General features: G+C 48.5%; 1 protein-coding gene across 1 annotated transcript in view; it reads left to right on the top strand.

Moving 5' to 3' along the window:
• Positions 1-9109: 9109 nt before the first annotated feature.
• SPACA6 (sperm acrosome associated 6) overlaps positions 9110-20072 on the top strand; it is a 36047-nt gene continuing 25084 nt past the window's right edge. The window contains exons 1-3 of the mRNA XM_074219457.1: positions 9110-9642; positions 9871-10095; positions 10760-10837. Coding sequence (XP_074075558.1) covers positions 9552-9642; positions 9871-10095; positions 10760-10837 — 394 coding nt within the window. The 5' untranslated portion in view covers positions 9110-9551. The remainder of the gene's footprint in view (positions 9643-9870; positions 10096-10759; positions 10838-20072) is intronic.

Here is a 20072-nt window from a genome sequence, read left to right as displayed (position 1 = left end):
TATATAAGGCTTTCATTGATTTCACAAACTTCTCCTGAAACAGGAAACAATCTTGTTGTTAAACGATATTCTTCAGATACCTAAGGCACTGAAATGTGAAGTGAATTTACCAGGGCCACAGTCAGTGAGTCTATAATATAAACATCAGGTGTGGGCCTTGCAGCCAGGTCTTCCTAACTCCAGGGTCTGTCTGTTATCCTCTCCAACTCTCCAAAGTGTTTACCCTTAGCCTGGAGGTCCATGAGTGGTCCATGAACTTGGAAGGGGTGGGGGGAATGACATTTTCAACCTTTCTAAAGTGAAATTAAGATTTCCTTCAGTTATGAAGGTGAGCAATAAACATGATTCTCGGAAGGGGATCTATAGTCTCCACCAGCCCGAGGGGTCTAACTTCCACAAAAAGGGGAAGAAGCTTTAAGACTATGAAATGCAGAATTACTAGGGCCTGGCTCAGTAGGAGTTCCCTATATCAATGAAATCACAGAAACTACAATTCTGAACAATAGCAACAGAACTTAGATGATGTTAAAAGTTTGAGAATTATGGAATGACATAACTAGGAAGGAAGAAAGGAAGGAAGGAAGGAGGGAGGGAGGGAGGGAGGGAGGGAGGAAAATGATTTCCCATCCTCACACCAAAATCATTCAATATCCTTTGAATGATAAGTCATAAATAATCCTATTCAATGACTGTGTATGAAAAGCTAGAAGAGGAATGTGATTGCTCACCACTGCTTTGCTGCTATGAAGGAGATGCAGACTTCAAGCTGAGAGATTCTCTGTGGATGATGAAGGCTTAAAGATGCCCCTGTCTGCAGGTAACTTTATGTTAATAATAATTAACATAAGTTAATATCACTACAAAGCCTTCTGGAAAAAATCTATAAACCATGAAAAGAGCTTGGTCTGATCATCCAAAGACCAAAAGAATGAATACTTATTTCCCAGATTATAACATGCATTTGGACAAATAACTGATAGTTTATCCATCATCACTTATGTGTTGATATATCTAAATATCTAAATACATATATTTACATGTGTATATATTTAAATATACATTCATATGTTTATCTGAGTATATACACATATAATTATTATTATTATTATTATTATATATGCTCTTCTCCAAGAAGAGAATTAAAAGATTTCACCAAGGAAATAGGATAGAAAATGAATATGCGCTAGCCATGTGACAGAAAAGATGGCAGGTGGGCCAATAGAGTATTCCATTCATACCCTCTAGATAGCAAGAGAAATCAAGGGAAGCCTCCAGCATGGTGGATGGACCTTTTTTTTGGCAAATTTATGGAAAGACGTGGGCCAGAGTCACATAAGAAGGGCATAGACAAGTTGTTATTAAATTATAGGAGGGAATTTTTAAATCAATGAGATCATAAATTCAGTTTATTAAATTAAAAAAGTTTCTCCCTAACAATGAAAGTTGTCCAAAAGTGGAATGGGCTGGGTCAGAGAGCAAGTTATGTAGACAATGGGTTCCCCTTTTCAGGAAGTGTTCAAGGAAAGGCTGAACACCCACTTATCAGAAAGCCTAGAGGAGATTCTTGGACTCTAGATGGCTACCAAGTCCTGTTCCAAAACTGAAATTTAGTTGAAGCAAAAAGAGGCCACTGGATGTCAGCTGTCTTCCCTGCCTGCCCCAGAAAATTGAGAGTAGCCAAGATTCAGAGACAAAATTGCATTCCAAACAAATTATGGATAGAAGCATGATGGATCTTCGTTCCTCTCATTCCAAATCTGGTGCTCCACCACCCTAGGTCATTCAGGATGCTAGTGTCTATCATATTAGACCAAGGTCTCCCTCCCCTTTTCCATTCTTTATTGTTCCTATCCCTGTGCTCTAGTGAGTAGGTCAATAGAAGTTATGTTCAGGAGCTTGAAGCAGAACATATGCTAGGAAGATCCTTTACAGATCCAGTCACATCCCAGGAGAGAATAACATCTTTGTTCACTATCTTATGGAAGCTATCAATTCTTGCTCCATGGTGTTGGGGAGAGTTGGAGTGTTCTTTCCCTTAAGAGATGCTGGGTGCCATAGTCCCCTGGATAAGAGGGCTTCTGGGAATTGTAATTCTTTGCTCCATGGGACTGATGGGAGCTGTAGTGTCCCAGGGTTAGGTAGGAGCAGTCTTCTCCCTACCTCAAAAGCTTCTGGGAGTTGTAATCTCTATACCTTTTGTTCTCTCTTTTCTTCCCTTGCCTAGTAACCCACCTTCCCCAGAAAACAAGCCCCAACGAGGTACCAAGTGTACCACCCACCACCCTGAATTCTGAAGTGGATGTCCTTCAGTTTCCTTCTCTATAAAATGGGTGAGTTGGACTGGTGTCTGCTAAAAGGCCTCTTCCTTCCAAATCTGTCACCTGTGACCCGTAATCATCCCAGCTGTAAAGGATGGCCTAGGGAACCAGCCAAGGAGGACTGTCTGCTCAGCTGGCTGACAAGGGATCAGTCAAGAAACCTTATTTCTCCACAGGCAGTTCTGCCTAGATCCAGGAAGGGAAAAGCATTCCTCTGTCATAATTAATTATCTACAGATCCACCCCTTGGAGAGGGTAGGGTGGCAAAGGAGCACTAACCTCATTGACCTAGCTAAGACACCAGGGATGGGGAGGAGGAGCAGATAATATATGCACTTGAATTTCCTGGAAGACCCCTGACTAAGAGATAAGTGCCTCATCCTGGATGGACTCTGAAGAACATGAGAAAGGAAAGAAAAGAGTTGGTAAGCAACAGAGTATGGAGGTTCTTGAAAAGGAAAGGGGGAGAAATGAGAATAGAGAGAAAAGAAAGGAAAGAGAGGAAAGACAAAAGAAGAGATCAGGGAAGGCAAGGGAATACAGAAAGAATTAGGGGAAAGCTCAAATGGAAAGAGGATTTTTAATCCAGATGTGAGTCCTGTGGCTCTCATATTTAGTTTTAAAATGCAATGCTACCTATTTTACTGTATTTTTATTCATCTTGTTAAATATCTTCCAATTGCATTTTTATCTGGTTCATCTGTTCTCTGGAGGGTTCTATGTTGGACACTTCTGAGAAGTGCTGGGTGCACTAGACAGAAGAGGAAAGATTGAAGATAAAGGCATGGAAATGAGGGAGAGGGAAAAGCAAGAAAATGAGGTAAGGGGATTGAGGGGAAATGGAAAAAAGGAGAGAAGAAAAGAGAAAAAAAGGAATATGGTAGAGAATAGAGGCAGACAAAAGAAGGGAAATGAAGGAAGGGGCAGAGGAAAGAATGTGGCAGGACGAGAGAAGAGCAAAATTCTGATTTTTTTAAAAGATATATTCTTCAGACCATAAATCCCTAAGCTTGACTGGCAAAATTCCGGAAGGTATAAGTTGGCAAGCACCTGGAAAGGGAATCAGTGAGCAGCAGGAAGCACTCTCTTTTCAAGAATAAATAATGCTGGATTAACTTTGTTGCCTTTTTAGACAAGGTTTCCAGACTGGTAGAGCAAGAGAATATCAGAGATTCCAATGACACAGTTTAAAGTCTCTCATTTTACTCTGGTGGACAAGATGTCAAAATGTCAACCAGCATGATAATTCACAATAATTCAGATCAGATCCAAAAAAGAGGTGACTAAGGAAGAGGAGCAACAGACAAGGATTTGTCCTTGGTCCTGTAATGGTCAATGTGGATTATCAGTTGATTTACATGAAAGTATTAAACAGCCTATCAGTTTTTCAGATGACACCAAGTTAAGCAAAGACAGCTAACACCTTGGATGTCAGAGTCAAGATAAAAAAAGAAATCCAATGATTGGGGGGGGAGGGGGCCCTTACGTAGTCATAGGCTGAAATATGATGAAACCAAATAGAAATGTAGTTTGCCATGATTTCAGGAATCAACTGTACAAATACAGATTGAGACCCAAGTTACCCTGAAAATGATTGGGTTTTTGGAGACTGTAAGCCCAGTCTAAGGCAGCCATGTGTTGAGAGAACCCTAAAGGCTCATGTAAACCTAGGTTAGGTGGAGTCTCTAGGCAATATCCCAGAAAAGGGGGCTGAGAATCCCACCATCTTCTGCTGTGATCACATCTATCTTAAAGTAATGTTCTGTCTCTGCCTGTACTTTCTCTCTAATTGGCTCCCTACGTCTAGAATTTATGTCCTCACCTCTATCTCTTGGAATTCCTTTCCAAGTTCAACCCAAGCATCACCTTCTCTGCAAAACCTTTTCTGGTGCACCCCTACCCCCACTTTCCACAGGCTGCTAGCACCCTTCCTCCTCAAACCACCATTTTGTACCTATTGTCTCTATATGTTTATATATGTTCCCCTTGTGTCCCCTAATAGAAGCTCTCTGAGGGCAAAAACTGGTTCATTTTGCTGTACGTATCCTTAGTATAGTGTCTGGCTAGGAATTTAGTAGATCCTAAATAAATGGGTTTTTTGTTAGTTGGTATACAAATTTGTTCTTTACTAATATGTCCTCATTATTATTATATGCCCTATTAATGTACTGTATATATCCTTTTATATAGCTGATTCTTACTATTAATGGAATGGCGGTGACCGTATTGCTGCTGCTGCTGCTGCTGCTGCTGCTGCTGAAGGCAGCCTGGTCTAATGGATAAGACAGCTAGCTTCAGGATGAGGGGTGCCTGGCTACCTCACACCTCCAGCTGGATGTGTGACCCTGGGCAACTCACGGAACTTCTCGTGGCCCCAGGCAACTTTCTAAGGTGCAAAGGAGGTGTTGCTCACATTTAGAAGAGAAAAGATTCCTCCTTAGTTGCTGCCTACACTGATAAAAATCTCTCCGGAGATAATCAAAACAAGAACATCCGCCTCTCTGAGCCTCAGTTTCTTCATCTGCACCTGTTGCCATGCCTACCCCCAGGTTGGCTGCGATCAGAGGAGATAGCGGATGGAAAGACTTTTCCAGCCTCAAGGCCACGGGAATGTCAGTTATGAGGACTCTAGGCTGGCAGCTCTCTGAAGAGCTCTCCGGGGAAGTGGGGTTAAACTTGTTCTACCTGGCCCAACAGGGATGAACCCAGTGCCACCTGCAAAGGGGAGGGAGAGGCCTAGATTGGGGGGGTCCAAAGGAACACTGGCAGTGAAGGGGCCGGGCAGCTGGGAGGAAGGGTCTCGCAATGGAGTCTTTCTAGAAGAGATTGGAGGAGCGTGGTGGTCAGCGTCCGCTCTGCCACAGGGGGCTCCTGCTTGGGGCTGGGTGGCATCTGGCGGCCTGTTGAGCTCTGAGAGTCTATGAGAGGAAAGGGAAGAGAGAGGCAAAGAGGGAGGGAGAAGAAGAGAAAGAAAGGGGGAGAGACAGGAGAGAGAGAGGAGAGGAAGGGAGAGGGGATCGGAGAGCAGCCAGGGAAGGGGGGTGGGGGAAGAGAGAAACAGGAAAACGGGAGAGGAGAGGGGCCAGGAAGGGGGAAGAGAGGGAGAGGGAGCCGGGAGGAGAGGGAGGGAGGAGAGGAGGAGAGGAGGAGAGGAGGAGAGGAGGAGAGGAGGGCAGCAGGGAGAGAGGGAGAGAGGGAGAGAGGGAGGAGAGGAGGGCAGCAGGGAGAGAGGGAGAGAGGGAGAGAGGGAGAGAGGGAGGCGAAGGCGAGAGGAGAGAGGGAGGAGGGCGCTCAGGAGGGGAGAGGGGAGAGAGGGAAGGAGAGAGCGAGAGGAGTGGAGAGGAAGCTTCCCCAGCCCGGCTCTCCTGCTCCTCCTTTGTTCCTTCTCCTCCTCCTCTGCGTCACGCCCCCATGGCCCTCCCCTCCCCCTTTCCCTCCCCCCTCCAGGTCTCCCCTCCCCCTCCCCCTCTCCCTCCTCCCTCCCTCTCCCCGGCCTCCTCCCTCTCTCCCCCTCCTCTCTCTTCTCTCCCTGAGGCGGAATGGAATTTTTTCGCCTGGACCGCGGCCAGGAACTAGGGGGGAGGCCGGGCAGGGCCGGGCAGGGGCCTGGGCCGGCCGGGGCCCACCGGCGGGAGGGAGGGAGAGATAGACAGACAGACAGACAGATAGACACACACACAGAGAGAGGGAGGGAGAGAGAAAGAGAGAGGAGAGAAAGAGACAGAGAGAGAGAGAGAGAGAGAGAGAGAGAGAGAGAGAGAGAGAGAGAGAGAGAGAGAAGGAAAGGGGGAGAGGGAGGGACGGGCGGGGGGCAGGGCTGGGGGGTTCCGCTGTGCGGGTCCCGGAGCCGCACACACACACACACACACACACACACACACACACACACACACACACACACACACGGAGAGGGAGAGGGAGAGGGAGAGGGAGAGAGAGAGAGAGAGAGAGAGAGAGAGAGAGAGAGAGAGAGAGAGAGAACGAACATGGAGGGACAGGGAGAAACGAAGACAGAGGAGACAGAGACGGAGGGAGGGAGGGAGGGGAAGGAGGAGGAGGAGGAGGAGGAGGAGGAGGAGGGAGGGGGATGGAGAGAAAGGAGGGGGACAGACCTGGAGGCGAAGGGAGAGATTCGAGAGGCTGAGAAATCCGGAGAGAGGGAGATCGGGGACCCAGAGGCAGAGGCAGACTCAGCCCCCCCAGAGGGAGGAGAGCCCTAAGCCAGAGAGCGGCTCGGAGGCGCGGGGAGCCCCGGATTCCAAGGCAGAGATGGAGGAGGCGAAGCGCCCCCTCCCCCGCGGCAGGGCAGGGGATGGAGCCCCGGCCGGGCGGCCCGGGGAGGGGCCGAAGGGCCGCAGGTGCCGGGGAAGGTGAGTGGGGAGGCGCCCCCCGGATCCGGGCTGGGGGAGAAGGCGGCCCAACCATGCCTGGCCCAGCCCTGGAAAGATGGAGACTGGGGTGGGGGCGGCGGCAACAGGGCGAAGGGTGGGGGCCGGGGCTGGATGCGGGCCGACCCCTTGGGCAAAGGGCCCCGGGGGGGGTGCAGTTGGGGGGAGGAGGACCCGGATTGTCAAGGGGGGCGGACAGCCAGGACGCCTAGGTCCCCACGGGGGTGGGCGCATCGGGCCGCCTGAGTCACCGAGGGGGGCGGGGGCCCAGGCCCTGGGAGGAGGCAGACAGGAGGCGGTGCAGTCCCGGGGCTCCCGGCACACGGAGGGTTAACGTCTGGCCGGGCGGCGGGAGGGGGCGGAGGGGGAGGGGCGGGGTCGGGGGCTGCCCGCATTAAGGGGTCAAGGGTGAGTGAGGCGGCCCGGGGGGCTGTCTGGGCTGCCAGACAGGCCGGGGTCAGCGGCGGGGGCAGGGGCTGGCTGGCGGGGGGAGGCTCCTGCAGCATCCGGGCCCCCCGCCCCCGCCCCCTTAAGAACCCAGAGGAGCCCTCGGGGAGACCTGGGGGGGCACATCCCCCAATCCCCCCCATCCCTCTAGGACCCAGGAATCTGCCGCCCCCCCCCCAGCCCTCGGCCCTCCGGGACCCAGGCGTCCTGGGCATCTCCGGGGCCCCAGGCCTCCGGATTCCCCCAGTCTCCCTCCCTCGCTCAAGGAGCCTGGAGTCCTGACCCCCCACCCCCAGCCCCAAGCTCTCTGTGTCTGGACCCCAGGCTTCCGGATCACTCAGCTGCCCCCCCCCCGCCCCCAGCCCCCGGCCCCCCATCCGGGACCCGGTCCAGCCTCTGCCTCCCAGAGCCCAGCTGGGGTCCGGCTCTCGAGGGGTTAAGGGGGCGGTGCAGCCGCCAGCCCGGGTTGCCATGACGCCAGACTGTTTGGGCCTGCTCTCTGACCCCCAGGGGCTCCCTGGGGGCCGGGGGAGGGGAGGGGACCCAGGCTTGCTGCCCCCCCCCAGCCCACAGTGGGAGCCATCCCTTTTGAGGCAGCTTCTGAACCAGAGAGATGCCCAAGAGGGCCCAAGGCCAGAGGTCTGACCCCTGGGGGCTGTCCTGATCGGTGACCTTGGTCCGGGGGCATGCCTTCCCTGAGCCTCAGTTTCCCCTAGGGTGCCGAGGGACTCTACGGTCTGGTTCTCCCCTGGCTTTTCTCCCTCCCCCTCCCCCTCCTCTGGCCTGGGCCCGGAGCATGCCGGGATTCCAAGGCCGGCACAGGGCCAGGGGGGGTGGTCCCAAAGCCAGGGCAGCTGTGTGGTAGCCTCGGACCCCAGGCTGGCTCTGGAAAGGAAAAGCTAGGCAGGGGAGCCTCAGCCCAGGCCCAGGCCCAGGCCCAGGCCCAGGGCCGTCTTGGGATTGAAGCAGACAGAGAACTCGACAAAGAGAGAAACAAAAAGACAGACTCCGAGAATGAAGCAGATCCATCCATGAGACCAGAGATGGACACTGAGGGAGGTAGAGGCCAAGAGAGGAGGGGGGGGCAGAAGAGAAGGTGTAGGCTTCAGAAGGAGAGAAAGGTGGGAGGAGGGAGGGAAGGAGGGAGAAGCAGAGGACATAGGCAGACAGAGGACACAAAGAATCCCCCCAAGGAGAGAAGGCGAAGAGAAAAAGAGGCCCTGGGTCAGCCTTCACCGCCTGCCTCTTCTCTGCTCTCAGGCATTAAATAAGCCAGTATGCCCAGGACCCCGAAAACATCAAGAGCATGGCCAGATAGCCAAAGGCCCAGACAGGTAAGGACACCCCCCACCCCCACCCCCAGACAGCAACCCTGCTCAGAGCTCCTCATCCCCTTCACCACACAGAGGGGTAAGAATCACCTCCCTCCTTCCTCGGATGGGGCAAGGGCTGGGGGCATCAGGACCCCTGGGTCTCTGAGGGTGGGGCAGGGCAATCAGGACCCCTGGGACCCTGAGGGGGGGGCAGGGGCAGGGGGATCAGGAAGCCTGCTTCCCTGAGAGGGGCAGGGGCTGGGGAATCAGGACACCTGGGTCCCTGAGGGGGCAGGGGTTGTGGCCCAGGCAGCCGGCTCCTGGGGGGGCCCGTTCTGCAGCCTGGCACCCACCCGTAGATCCGACCTTGCGGGGCGCCGGCCACACACAAGCTCGAGTCTGTGGGTCTGTGTCGGGACTGGCATCACCGCCGGGGCCCCCCTGCCAGCCTGGTCCAGCCCCCGCCCAGCCCGGCCCTGTCCACCTCACGCGCTGCCCGGGCTGAGGTAGTAGGTTGTACAGTTGAGAAGGACACCTGTGGAGATAACTGTACGGCTCACTAGCTTTCCCCGGGCTGTGCCCTACACCGCAGGAGGAGGGGAAGAGGGGTGGGGGAGGGGTGGGTGGGTGGGGTGGCACAGACTTGGGGGGAGGGTTGCTTGGGGGACTGCCCTGAGGCAGGGCCCAGCCCAGATGGGCCAGGGGCCCTGCCTCTCACCCTGATCTGGGCACTGGGGGAGACAGCGTCGATGTCTCTGCGTCCCTCTCTGTCCTTCCATGTCTTCCAATAGCAATGTATTTCCATCTCTGTCTTTCTGGGTCTGGCTCTGTGTGTGTGTGTGTGTGTGTGTGTGTGTGTGTGTGTGTGTGTGTGTGTGTGTTTGTGTGTGTGTGTTTCCTTGTCTTGGTGTCTCTCTGCCTCTGCTCCCCTGCCCCCCCGCTGTCCTCTCGGTCCCTGAGACCCTTTAACCTGTGAAGACGTCCAGGGTCACAGGTGAGGTTCTTGGGAGCCAGGAGGCCGGCCCATCAACTGAACAAGAGCCAGGATCCTCTGTACCCATGACCCTCTGACCTTGACCTTATCGATGACCCCAGCCTCCAGCCCTAACCTTCAACTCCAGCCTCCAACTCTGGAACCTGCTGGGGGATTCTTAGGACCCCTGAGTCCCCTGAGAGGTGTTCAAGCTGAAGGACACCTCGTCCTTGGGGGCGGGAGGGGTTGGGGTGGAGGTGGGGGTGGGGGGCTCAGGATGTCTAGGTCCTTGAGTGGCAGGGGAATGGACACTTGAGTCCCTCAGTGATGTAGATCCTGGGGCTGAGTCCCCTCCCCTGTGTTCTCTGATGACCTCACAAAGGTCATCTTCTTCTGCCTTCCCTCTCTCCCTGCTGGGACCATGGTTCTAGCGAGGTCTCCACAGGCCAGCCAAATGGCTCCCCTGGCCTTGGGCCTGGCCCTCAGGTTGCTGGTGACGAGCCTCCCAGTGTCCTGGGGCTGCCTACTCTGTTTCACCTCCGAGTCTGACCGGCAGCAGGTCTGCCAGCTCTTCACAGACCTGAAGAGCAGCCAAGGCACCCAGTGTAGGGTCCAACTGATGGAGACCTTCAAGGGCCTCAGCCACACCCAGATAAGTGAGGAGCTCCCCAGCCCAGTTTAGCTCATAGTGACTACTGTTCCAAAGATCTCACCCAAAGGACACCCTTTCCCCACCCCCACTAGAAGAGAAATGCTCTAAGCCCCCCAGTCATCGATACCATTATATTTAGAGACAGCGATGACCATAGGGAACCCCTCGTCCGATTCTTCCATTTTCTAAAGGACAACAGAACTTGAAGCAGTCGTATGCTCATTGATGTAGAGCCAGTAGGACCTCCAAAGCCAGTACCCTCATCTTACAGAGACCTAAGGAGGTTTAAAAATCTTGGTCAAAGCCACACAGATAGGCAGTAAACAGTGGCAGTGGTCAGATTGAGACCCTCCCCCCCAACTCCCCAGGCAGCTCACTCCCTTCATCAGAACTTAAAAGATACCTGGGCGAACATGAGAAAGCACCATATCATCTGTAGTGAGGCCTGCCCCTAGTCCTAGGTGTTACTTCCCTAGACAAAGGTGGGGTCTCCCAAGGCCCATGCATGCTCTAAAGCTTCCTGACTCCCACTCTCCAGGGAAAGTTGGGAGAGCCCCCAAAAAATATATGGCTCATTCCAAACTGAGTTCTCTTTTCCCTGGCCTATGGTCTGGAGTCTGGGGTCCAGTACCTGTCCCCTTGCCACACTCCCCTTCCCCACCTCCCAGATTATGCTGAGAGAGCCCGACTGCATGATGCCTTCACTCAGACCATCTCCACCCTGGAGGAGAAGGCTGCAGCTAAAGGTGAGTGTGGCCTCAAACCATAGTGATCTTGGGATCCCTGTGGGACAGGAAAGGGGGACAGTGATCAAGTTGGAATGATAGGGACCTGGAATGAGGAGAGAGGGATCAGGGTCTATGATCATGGGGGGGGGGTCGTGGAGGGAAGGGAGGAATCTGTGCTAATGGTACTGCTGGAGGGAGGGATCCTGTGGTAATGCTAGAGGAAAAATGGGGGCCTGGGACAGTGATGGATGTGATAACATAGAGGGGCAATGATAACATTGTGAGTAGGTCTACTTTAATGATGGGTAAAGTGAAAAAGGTGTGATAAGGTGGAAATGGGGGAGCCCCATGAGAAGTCTGAATGAGTGAGAGGACCTGTTTTAAGAATGTGATAATGAGGGGAAAGGGAAGTGAGAGGGCTGGAATAAAGGGAATATTATCGCTTGGTAATCAGGGGACCTTCAGTTCCCTTCAGTCACAGAGTGATTCAAAGAAGTGTGTCAAATATAGGGGTAAGGGGACCTGTACTAACATGAGAGTGAGTGGAGCTTATAACAAGGAGATACGAAGGAGGGGGGTGTGAGAATAGAGAACTAAATCTGGAGAGCACCCCAGAATCAGAGCTAAAAAAGGAATCCTGGGGCCATCTGGCTCATCGATGCTATCATGTGGCAGTGATCTGTGATAATATTGCAATGAGCAGTGGAAGAAATGCTGGAAGGAAAGGGAACTAAGGTACCAGCTCATGCCAGACTAACCTGATTTCCTTTTTTGACAGGATTACTAGACAAATAGATCAGGGAACCTAGTTTACCTAGAAGTTAGCAAAGCATTTGACCAAAGTCTCTCACACTATCCTGGACAAGATGCAATAGCAGACATTGTCCAGTCACATCGATTTAGAATTTATTGGATGACTGAATCCAATGACTGGTTCCATATTTGTTTGGAAGATGGTCCCAATTGGAGCCACAAGCCTCTATATCACGAAATATCTCATCAATAACCACTAAAAGAAAAGAGAGCAGGCATAGCCAAAATTTGACACAAATCTTCAAGGTACAGTCAATCAAAAAGCATATATTAAGTGCCTACTGTCTACTAGGCACTGTGCTAATCATGACAAAAGTCATTCCTTTTTTTCAAGGAGCTCACAATCTAATGGGGGAGACAACATACAAACAACTATGTACAATATTTAGACAGAATAAATTGGAAATAGCCAACAGAGGAGAAGCACTAGAATTAAGGAGGATTTGGAAAGGCTTCCTCTAGAAGGCAGGATGTTAGTTGGGACCTAAAGAAAACCAGAGAAACAAAAAGGCATAGATAAGGCATGCGGGACAGAGAAAATGGATGGACTCACCAGACAGAATATCTTGTTCAAGGAACAGCAAGGTGATCATTGACCACTAAACCAAATACCTGGCAAAGTGTAAGGGAAGGAAATGAACATTTATGTAGGGATGCAGTGGATAGTCAGGAGAACCTATGTTCAAATCCAGGCTCAAACTTAACACTGACTAGCTGTATGACCTTGGGCAAGTCTTAAATTAACTGCCTCACATCCAGGATCATCTCCACAGTCGTCCTGATCTCTATCTGGCCACAGATCCAGATGACTAGAGGAGAAAGTGAGACTGGTGACTTAGCACAGCACCCCCTCACTCACATCCAATTCATGTCCTTATCATGGCATCACCTCCCTGATGCATGGTCATCTTCAAGAGTGAAAGACAAAACATCATCTTCCTCATTTTACAGTTGAGAAAACTGAAGCAAACAGCTTAAATGACTATGTCCAGGGTCACAGACCTAGTGAGTGTCTGAGGCTATATTTGAATTCAGATCTTCCTGATTCTAATCTAAGTGCTCTATCCACTGTGACACCAACTGTCCTCTAGTGTGTAAGAAGCCAAGAAAGGTAAGAAGCAAGTTATGAAGGACTCTGAACACCCAACAGGATTTTATATATGATGTTGTGTTGATGGAGAGCCCTGGAGTTTATTGAATGGGAGGATGGGGTAAGAGAAGGGTTAGCCCTGAATTTTAGGAAAACTGACATTTGAAAGATGGACTAGAGAGAGAGAAACTTGAGAGAGCAGAGCCAATAGCAAGCTATTGCAATAGTCCAGGTGAGAGTATGCACAAGGTTGGTCACAGTGTCAGAAGAAAGGAGAACATGTTGCAAAGATGTTGCAAAGACTATATCAACAGACCTTAGCAGAAGACTGGATATGGGGGAGAGGGGGAGAGAGATAGTAAGAAGTCAAGGATGACTTGCCTGAAGGTTTCAAGCCTGAAGGACTCGGAGGATAATGCTACCCTTGATGGTAATTGGGAAGTTTGGTTTGGGGAAGAAGATAATGAGTTCAATTTTAAAAATGTTAAGTTAAAGATGGCTACAGACCATCCAATGATGATCCAGCCAAGGAGATAAGAAGTGGTCAGATATATGAGAGAAGAGCATATTGTCCTTTTTCTAGAACCTAGAAAAACCTAGGGGGAAAAAGAGTTTTAAAAGAGAAGAGAATGATTGACAATGTCTGAGAATGCACAGAAGTCAAAAAGGATGAGGTTCTAAAAAGTTGGGTGACTGGAGCTGATATTTAGTAAGAATAAATGTAAAATCCTTCCCTTGGTTCCAAACATTCAATTTCACAAATATCAGTTGGAGGAGGGATGACTTATTTAGATTTATAGTAGCATCCAGGAATATATACTGCTTGAATATGGTCCCCCTGTCCTCTGCCTTGCTCCAATCTCACCTTAAGTCTTGAACTCAGCCATGGACATTACATTTCAGGAAACGTGATGATAAACTGAAGTGAGGAATAGAGGGGCTATGGTAATATCCAGCTCCCCCAACTGGCCCAGATCCAACCCCACATATATTCTAATCCCCATTCAATTGACTTATGGTAACCAACATTGCCCTGGAATGCCACCCAGATGGAAAAGAACCTGAAGTTATATCCTGTGACGGTTGTTTAAAGGGATACTGAATCTGGTTCAGAAGAGAGGACATCATGACTGCCTCCAAGTCCATCATGGGGAAGAGGCCTTAGTCTTGCTCTAATTGGTCTTGCCAGGCAGATGTTGGAACCTAAGTAGAAGTTATAAAATGGCTAGTTTGATGTCAGAAAAAAACTTGCTAATCATTAAAGTTACCCCAAAGTGAAATTGGGAGTTTCCAGAGGGGATAAGTTCCCCTCCCTAGAAATATTCAAGCAAAGACTTTTCATGGATATTATAAATAGAGGGATTCTGGTCAAAGTAGTTCAACCAGATGACACGGTCCTTCCAACCCTTACCTCCTTTGAATCTGCAGAGGGTAATAGTGATGGAATAAAAAGAAACTATTCCAATGAGTGATGGAAGAGCTGTAATCAAGGAGGGCCTATGAAAGTGATGGTCTAAGAGGCGACTAGGTGGCGTAGTGGATGAAGCACCGGCCTTGGAGTCAGGAGTACCTGGGTTCAAATCCAGTCTCATACACTTAATAATTAGCTGTGTGGCCTTGGGCAAGCCACTTAGCCCCATTTGCTTTGCAAAAACCTAAAAAAAAAAAGTGATGGTCTGAGGGGGCTGCTTAAATGATTAATTGAGAGGGGATTTGAGCCTCTGGGCAGAAGTTGAGGGGGGGAAGGACAGGAAGCCAAGATAATATGGAAGTGATAATGAATGTGTTCGTGTTGAAATGAAGGAGATATAACAATTAAGGGATGATGAGGACTTTAAAGGAATCACAAAAATCATCTAGGCCAGCACTGAAATAATGTTGAAATGATGAGGCTTTGATAATATCACAGTAAAGAGAGTACATTAATATGGGAATGGGAGGGGCTTTGTTTTAATGATCAAGTGAGAGTGGACAAGATAATGTTGGTGATAAAAGTTCTTTAATAAGGCTAGCATAATGGGAGGGTGATAATGAAGACATTAATATGATATCAGTTTGGTGGTATGACTCTTTTCATATTGAATTTGGGAGGAATATAATAGTGATGAAATGAGGGAACTTAGAAAGAGCCTGTGATAGTAGTGGAGTAAGAAGGATAGATGGGATAATGAAAGAGTGAAGAAATCTATTTTAACTATGGATTTAGTGTATTGGTTTTAATTATAGATTTAGGGGGTCTGTTTTAATGATAGATTTAGGGTACCTGTTTCTTATGGCTTTAGGAGACCTGTTTTAGTTATTTATTCAGGGGACTTAATGTATTGTTAAAGTGAGGTAGACCTTAGATAATGACTGAATGGTAGAGGATATAATGATGGGATAGATAGGGGGGACATGTGATATGTTGGGTGAAGAGGTGTCAGCAATGGAATCAGAAGAAGCATGGTCATGATGAGGCAGGGAGATGTGATCATGATATGAGAATGTGATAATTCTGGGATCAGCTGGGACCTGTGATGATGGTAGAACAGAAAAGAGAGTGAGATTTGTAAGAAGGTTGTGAAGGGACCTGTTTTTATGTTGAAGCAAAATGGGATAATAACTTTGGGATGATGGGGCCTGCTTTAATTCAGGAGTGAAAGAGGATCTATGAGACCTTCAGGCATGGAATAATGATGAACCAAGCAAGTTTGGATTATATGAGAGTGAATGGGCTTCCAGTGATATTTGCAGGAAAGGAGATATGCTGATGTTAAATAAAATGGTGACAGTGATGGAGTAAGAGGAGGTAAGAATATGATAATACTAAGTAAAATAAAATACTAGGGTAAAGATTTAGAGTCATTGCCATCATAGAGATCATCTCCTACAGAGATGTTGTGATCCTGGAGTGACAGAGGAAGTCACCATACTAATGTCACATTGAGGGAAGCCTGCCATAGTATTGGGAGGTAGGGGAATTCATGAGTTAAGTAGGACCCATGATCATTACAGCATGGGGTCAAGGTTGTTTTAACTATGGAATAAGAAAAGATGGATTGATAACACTGGACAAAGCAGATCCAAGATCGTGTTAGAGGGAGGTGGCAAACCATCACAAAGGAGGGAGACTCAGATTGCAGGGACTCTGTTAATAATGGAGTAAAGGATCCAGGAATCTTAGCTTCAGAGTTAAATTGTATCCTCAGGGTTATTTGGTTCAGGATGGGGATCATGTGAGATAGTACTGGAGTAAGGGTGAAATCACTTAGCATAAGGGGTGCTTGGAGAATGTTGGGAGGGAGGAGAAAATATGAATGGGTTGGGACAGGTAGTGAGAGGGACCATGGGGGGAAGGGGCCTTTGGTAATAATATTAGGGTAAAGAGGGAGAGAATGATGAGGATAATAAAAAAAAGGATATGACTGTTGTAGAAATGAAGGATCATCAAGCCTTGGAATACATAAAATGTGAGAGAGAGAAATAAAAATGTAGATATACCTGTAGGGGTATTAGAGATGGATAGTGAGGAGAACCTGTTATAATGTGAGAATGAGGGAGAGTCAAGAGAGATCATCTCCCCATGTTAACATTGGAGTATAGGAATCTGAGGCAATGATGATGGAATGAGAGGGACCTATGATGATAATGACATGGAGGAATGGGGGGGTGAAGGAATTTGAAATGGCAATGATGAAATGAGGGACCCCATCGCTAATGAGGGAATGAGACATGAAGTAGATGATGTGAAGCAGAAGAGTTTGGCTGTGATGATCTTGGAAGGAAGGAGCCTAGTTAATGGTGGAGGCAAAGGTCTATAAAAAGATCTGTACCCAGGTGGCAGTGAGACAGAGAATATGGTCTTCTAATAGGCCAGAGAAGTAGCAAACAAGCATGGATGAGAAGTGAATGCAAATCATGGGCTTAGAGCTGGAAAGAATCTCAGGTCACATCTAGTCCAATCACCTCATTTTCCCCTTGAAGAAACTGAGGCCAAGAAGCCTAAACTAATCAGCGTCACACAGCTAGCAAATGTCTGGGACAGAATTTGAACCCAATTCTTCCTAGCTCCAAATCAGGAACTGTCTGCTATGACTTTGCTGCCTCTCCGTCTCCATTGAAAGATGCAACAATGTTGGAGTCTAGGGGGACCCTGGATAAAGTTGGACTAGAGGACGTGCCAGAGAATTGTTAACATAAGGGAATCTGTTTTAATGATGGAGGGAGGGGGATGAAAATGAGAGAGAGAACAGTGGGGCTTGTGTGGGACTGAAGAGGACATATGGTCATTTTTAATCAGGAGCCTTGTTTTACTCATAGAAACTTGTCATCAAGAAGGAGTGAGGGAGTTTGTGCTGCTATTGAGGTGATGGGACCTACTTTTAAAATGGAGTGACGGGGGATAGAATGTTATAATGGAATAAAAGGAGTTTGTGTAATTGGGAGTAAAGGGAAATAAAAAATGAGAGAGGATGTGATAATGATGTAATGAGGGGGCCTGCTTTAATTATGGTATGAGAAGGGATGTGATGGAATGATAGGGATTTGTGATAACAATAGAATGAGGGGACCTCTTTTAACGATGGAGTGAGAGGAGATACAATAATGAAGTGAGAGAGTGAGAAGAAATGCATTAATGGTGGAAGAAGAAAGGTCCTGAGATAGCGTCAAAATGAAGATGACTTGTGATGACTTTGCCTCGAGTTGCTCTAAGCCCTGTCCATGATAACACTGGAGGTGTGGTTTCTTCCGGACTGGCCTAGGTTGGTTGGTGTGAGGTAATGCTAGAGTGAGAGTTGAACAATGGAGATGGGGTCTGTGGGCGTGGCTTCAGAAGTAGACAGATAGGAACCCTGATATCCCAAGTGGATATCCAATCCAATTCAATTCTCCCAATATCTATTAAGTGCCGACTGGGACCCCTTGGGACCAAAAAAAGAAAAAAAAAAGAAAAAAAGAAAGAGGCCCTGCCTTCAGGAACATACATTCCATTGGGAGGGAGTGGGGTGAAATATGTAGATAAATTGTTAGATACAGGTGGAGGGGGAGAGGCAGGAGATGGAATGGCAGCGTGTAGGAGGCAGAGTTAGCAGGCCAGGTTGACTCATGTGGAATGCAAGAAAGGGTGTAGCAGGAAATAGGATCAGCAAAGAAGCAGGGAGCCTTGAAATACCAGGCAGAGGCCCTAGGGAGCCATCAAAAATGTTTGAGTAGGGGAGTCATATAGCTGGAAGATTAGAAAAATATGCAAAAGCTCTCCAATGACAGTAGGCATGTGTGTGTGTGTGTGTGTGTGTGTGTCCAAAGAAGGCTAGTAGGAGCCTACATTTATGATCCCAAGGTGATGTATAACTGAGTCACTGGGCTGTAAGTGGGTAGCAATGCCAAGGATGAGAGGTGGGTGATGGATAAATGGGGCTTGGGAGTTATGGGACATCTCCTTGGCCCTGGATGCCCACCCATCTCCCCCAACTATTAGCTAAACGTTTTGTTCTGAATTTATAACAAAGTTTATGGAATCATGGATTTAAAACTGGAAGGACCTCAGAAACCAACACCCTCTCTTGAAAGATGAAAAACTGAGGCAAAGAATGGTCACAAGGACAGTACAGGGCCACATAGGTCGTGAGTGTCAGCAGCATGTCAGTGTGAAGTGTCCTAGGAGGTTTGGAGTAATTATAATTTGCTTTCATGTGATGCTTTGAAATTCTCAGAGATCTTTATAACACTTCCTTTGACATTTGCTCCATTGATTGATTATCCAAATAATAACAACAGATGTATTAACACAGATAAGGTTCCTAGGGCAATCATAAAGAAACCCTCAAGTTCCTTCCATAGGAGGATCTCTTGAAGGAACAGGGAATTTTTAAGCCTGGAGAAGACCAGGCTGAGGGGTAACATGATTTCATGCTAGTATTTGAAGAGATCCTTCATGATGAAGAGTGTGGGTCCTTCTTAGCCCCCAAGGGCAGAACCAGGAATAACTGGGGTGGGGGAAGCAGATTTGGGCTTGAAGTCAGAAGACATGTCCTAAGAAAGAGAGCTCTTGCCAGGGAGGAATGGACAGCCTTGGGCGGTAGCAACTAGCCTCTCTTGGGAGGAGGGCTTGGAGCAGGGATTGACCACCCAATTGTTAGCTGGGCTGTGATGGGAATCTTTTCCAGATCGATAACTACTGAGGTCCCTCCACCTCCAGGCCCTTTGAGCTTGGAGAGGCACAATATTTTGGGTGGACGAACAACCTGCATGAGGCTGACCCTATAGTTCTTATTAGCCTCATGTTACAGATGAAGAGGTTGAGGCTTAGAGAAAGGAGGTAACTTGTTTAAGGACACACAGCCAGCAAGAGTTGAGGTTGGGTTTTGGATACAGGACTCCCTGACTTCATGTCCTGAAGTCACCTCACTCAGCCACAAAGGTGCCTTGGGTGATACTGAAAGAGAAGTTGGTGTGCAACAGAGCAGGGACACAAAATGCCCTGGAGTGGCACAGTCAGTGCTACAGATAAAGGAGCCACTCTATCCTCCAGCAAACCTTTGCTAAGCACCTTCTGTAGATCCAAAGAAAAAGCAAAAGAGAGTCCTTGCCCTCAGGGAGTTCACGCTGGGAGACAACGTGAACATCGGAACAAAGCAAGTTATATACAGTATACATAGGAAATAATGAAAAGAGGAGATGCACTGGAATTATGAGTGGTTAGGGAAAGCTTCTTGTAGATGGTGGCATTTTAGTCGGAACTTACGGGAAACTAGGGAGATAAGTACTTGATGCAGAGGAGGGGAGAGCATTCCAGGTCTGGGACACAGTCAGAGAAAATGTCCAGAGTAGGGAAATGAAAAGAAGAGGGGAGAAAGGGAGAAAGGAGGAGAGAGAGAGAGAGAGAGAGAGAGAGAGAGAGAGAGAGAGAGAGAGAGAGAGAGAGAGAGGAGAAAGGAAAGAAGGAAAGGATAAGGATAAGGAAAGGAAAGGAAAGGAAAGGAAAGGAAAGGAAAGGAAAGGAAAGGAAAGGAAAGGAAAGGAAAGGAAAGGAAAGGAAAGGAAAGGAAAGGAAAGGAAAGGAAAGGAAAGGAAAGGAAAGGAAAGGAAAAAGGAAAAAGGAAAGGAGAAAGGAAAAAGGAAAGGAAAGGGAAAAGGAAAAGGAAAGGAAGGGAAAGGAAAAGAACAGGGAAAAGGAAAAAAGAAAAGGAAAAGGAAAGGGAGAATATACTGATTCCCACTCAGTGAAAGGGTGGGAATGGCTAAGCCCATCCCATTGCCTGGTCAAGCCAGGTCCCCTGGAAAAAAAAAGGGGGTCTAAAGCTGCCTCCATCTCTCAATGACTTCTCCTTTGAGGTTCATGTTTTTCATTGACACCCAGTCAAAATCCAT

This window comes from Macrotis lagotis, chromosome 1 (genome assembly GCF_037893015.1).
Source record: "Macrotis lagotis isolate mMagLag1 chromosome 1, bilby.v1.9.chrom.fasta, whole genome shotgun sequence".
In the NCBI taxonomy this organism is placed as follows: domain Eukaryota; kingdom Metazoa; phylum Chordata; class Mammalia; order Peramelemorphia; family Peramelidae; genus Macrotis; species Macrotis lagotis.
The sequence above is the reverse complement of the archived record's forward strand: the minus strand, read 5'-3'. Positions and strand labels throughout refer to the sequence as shown.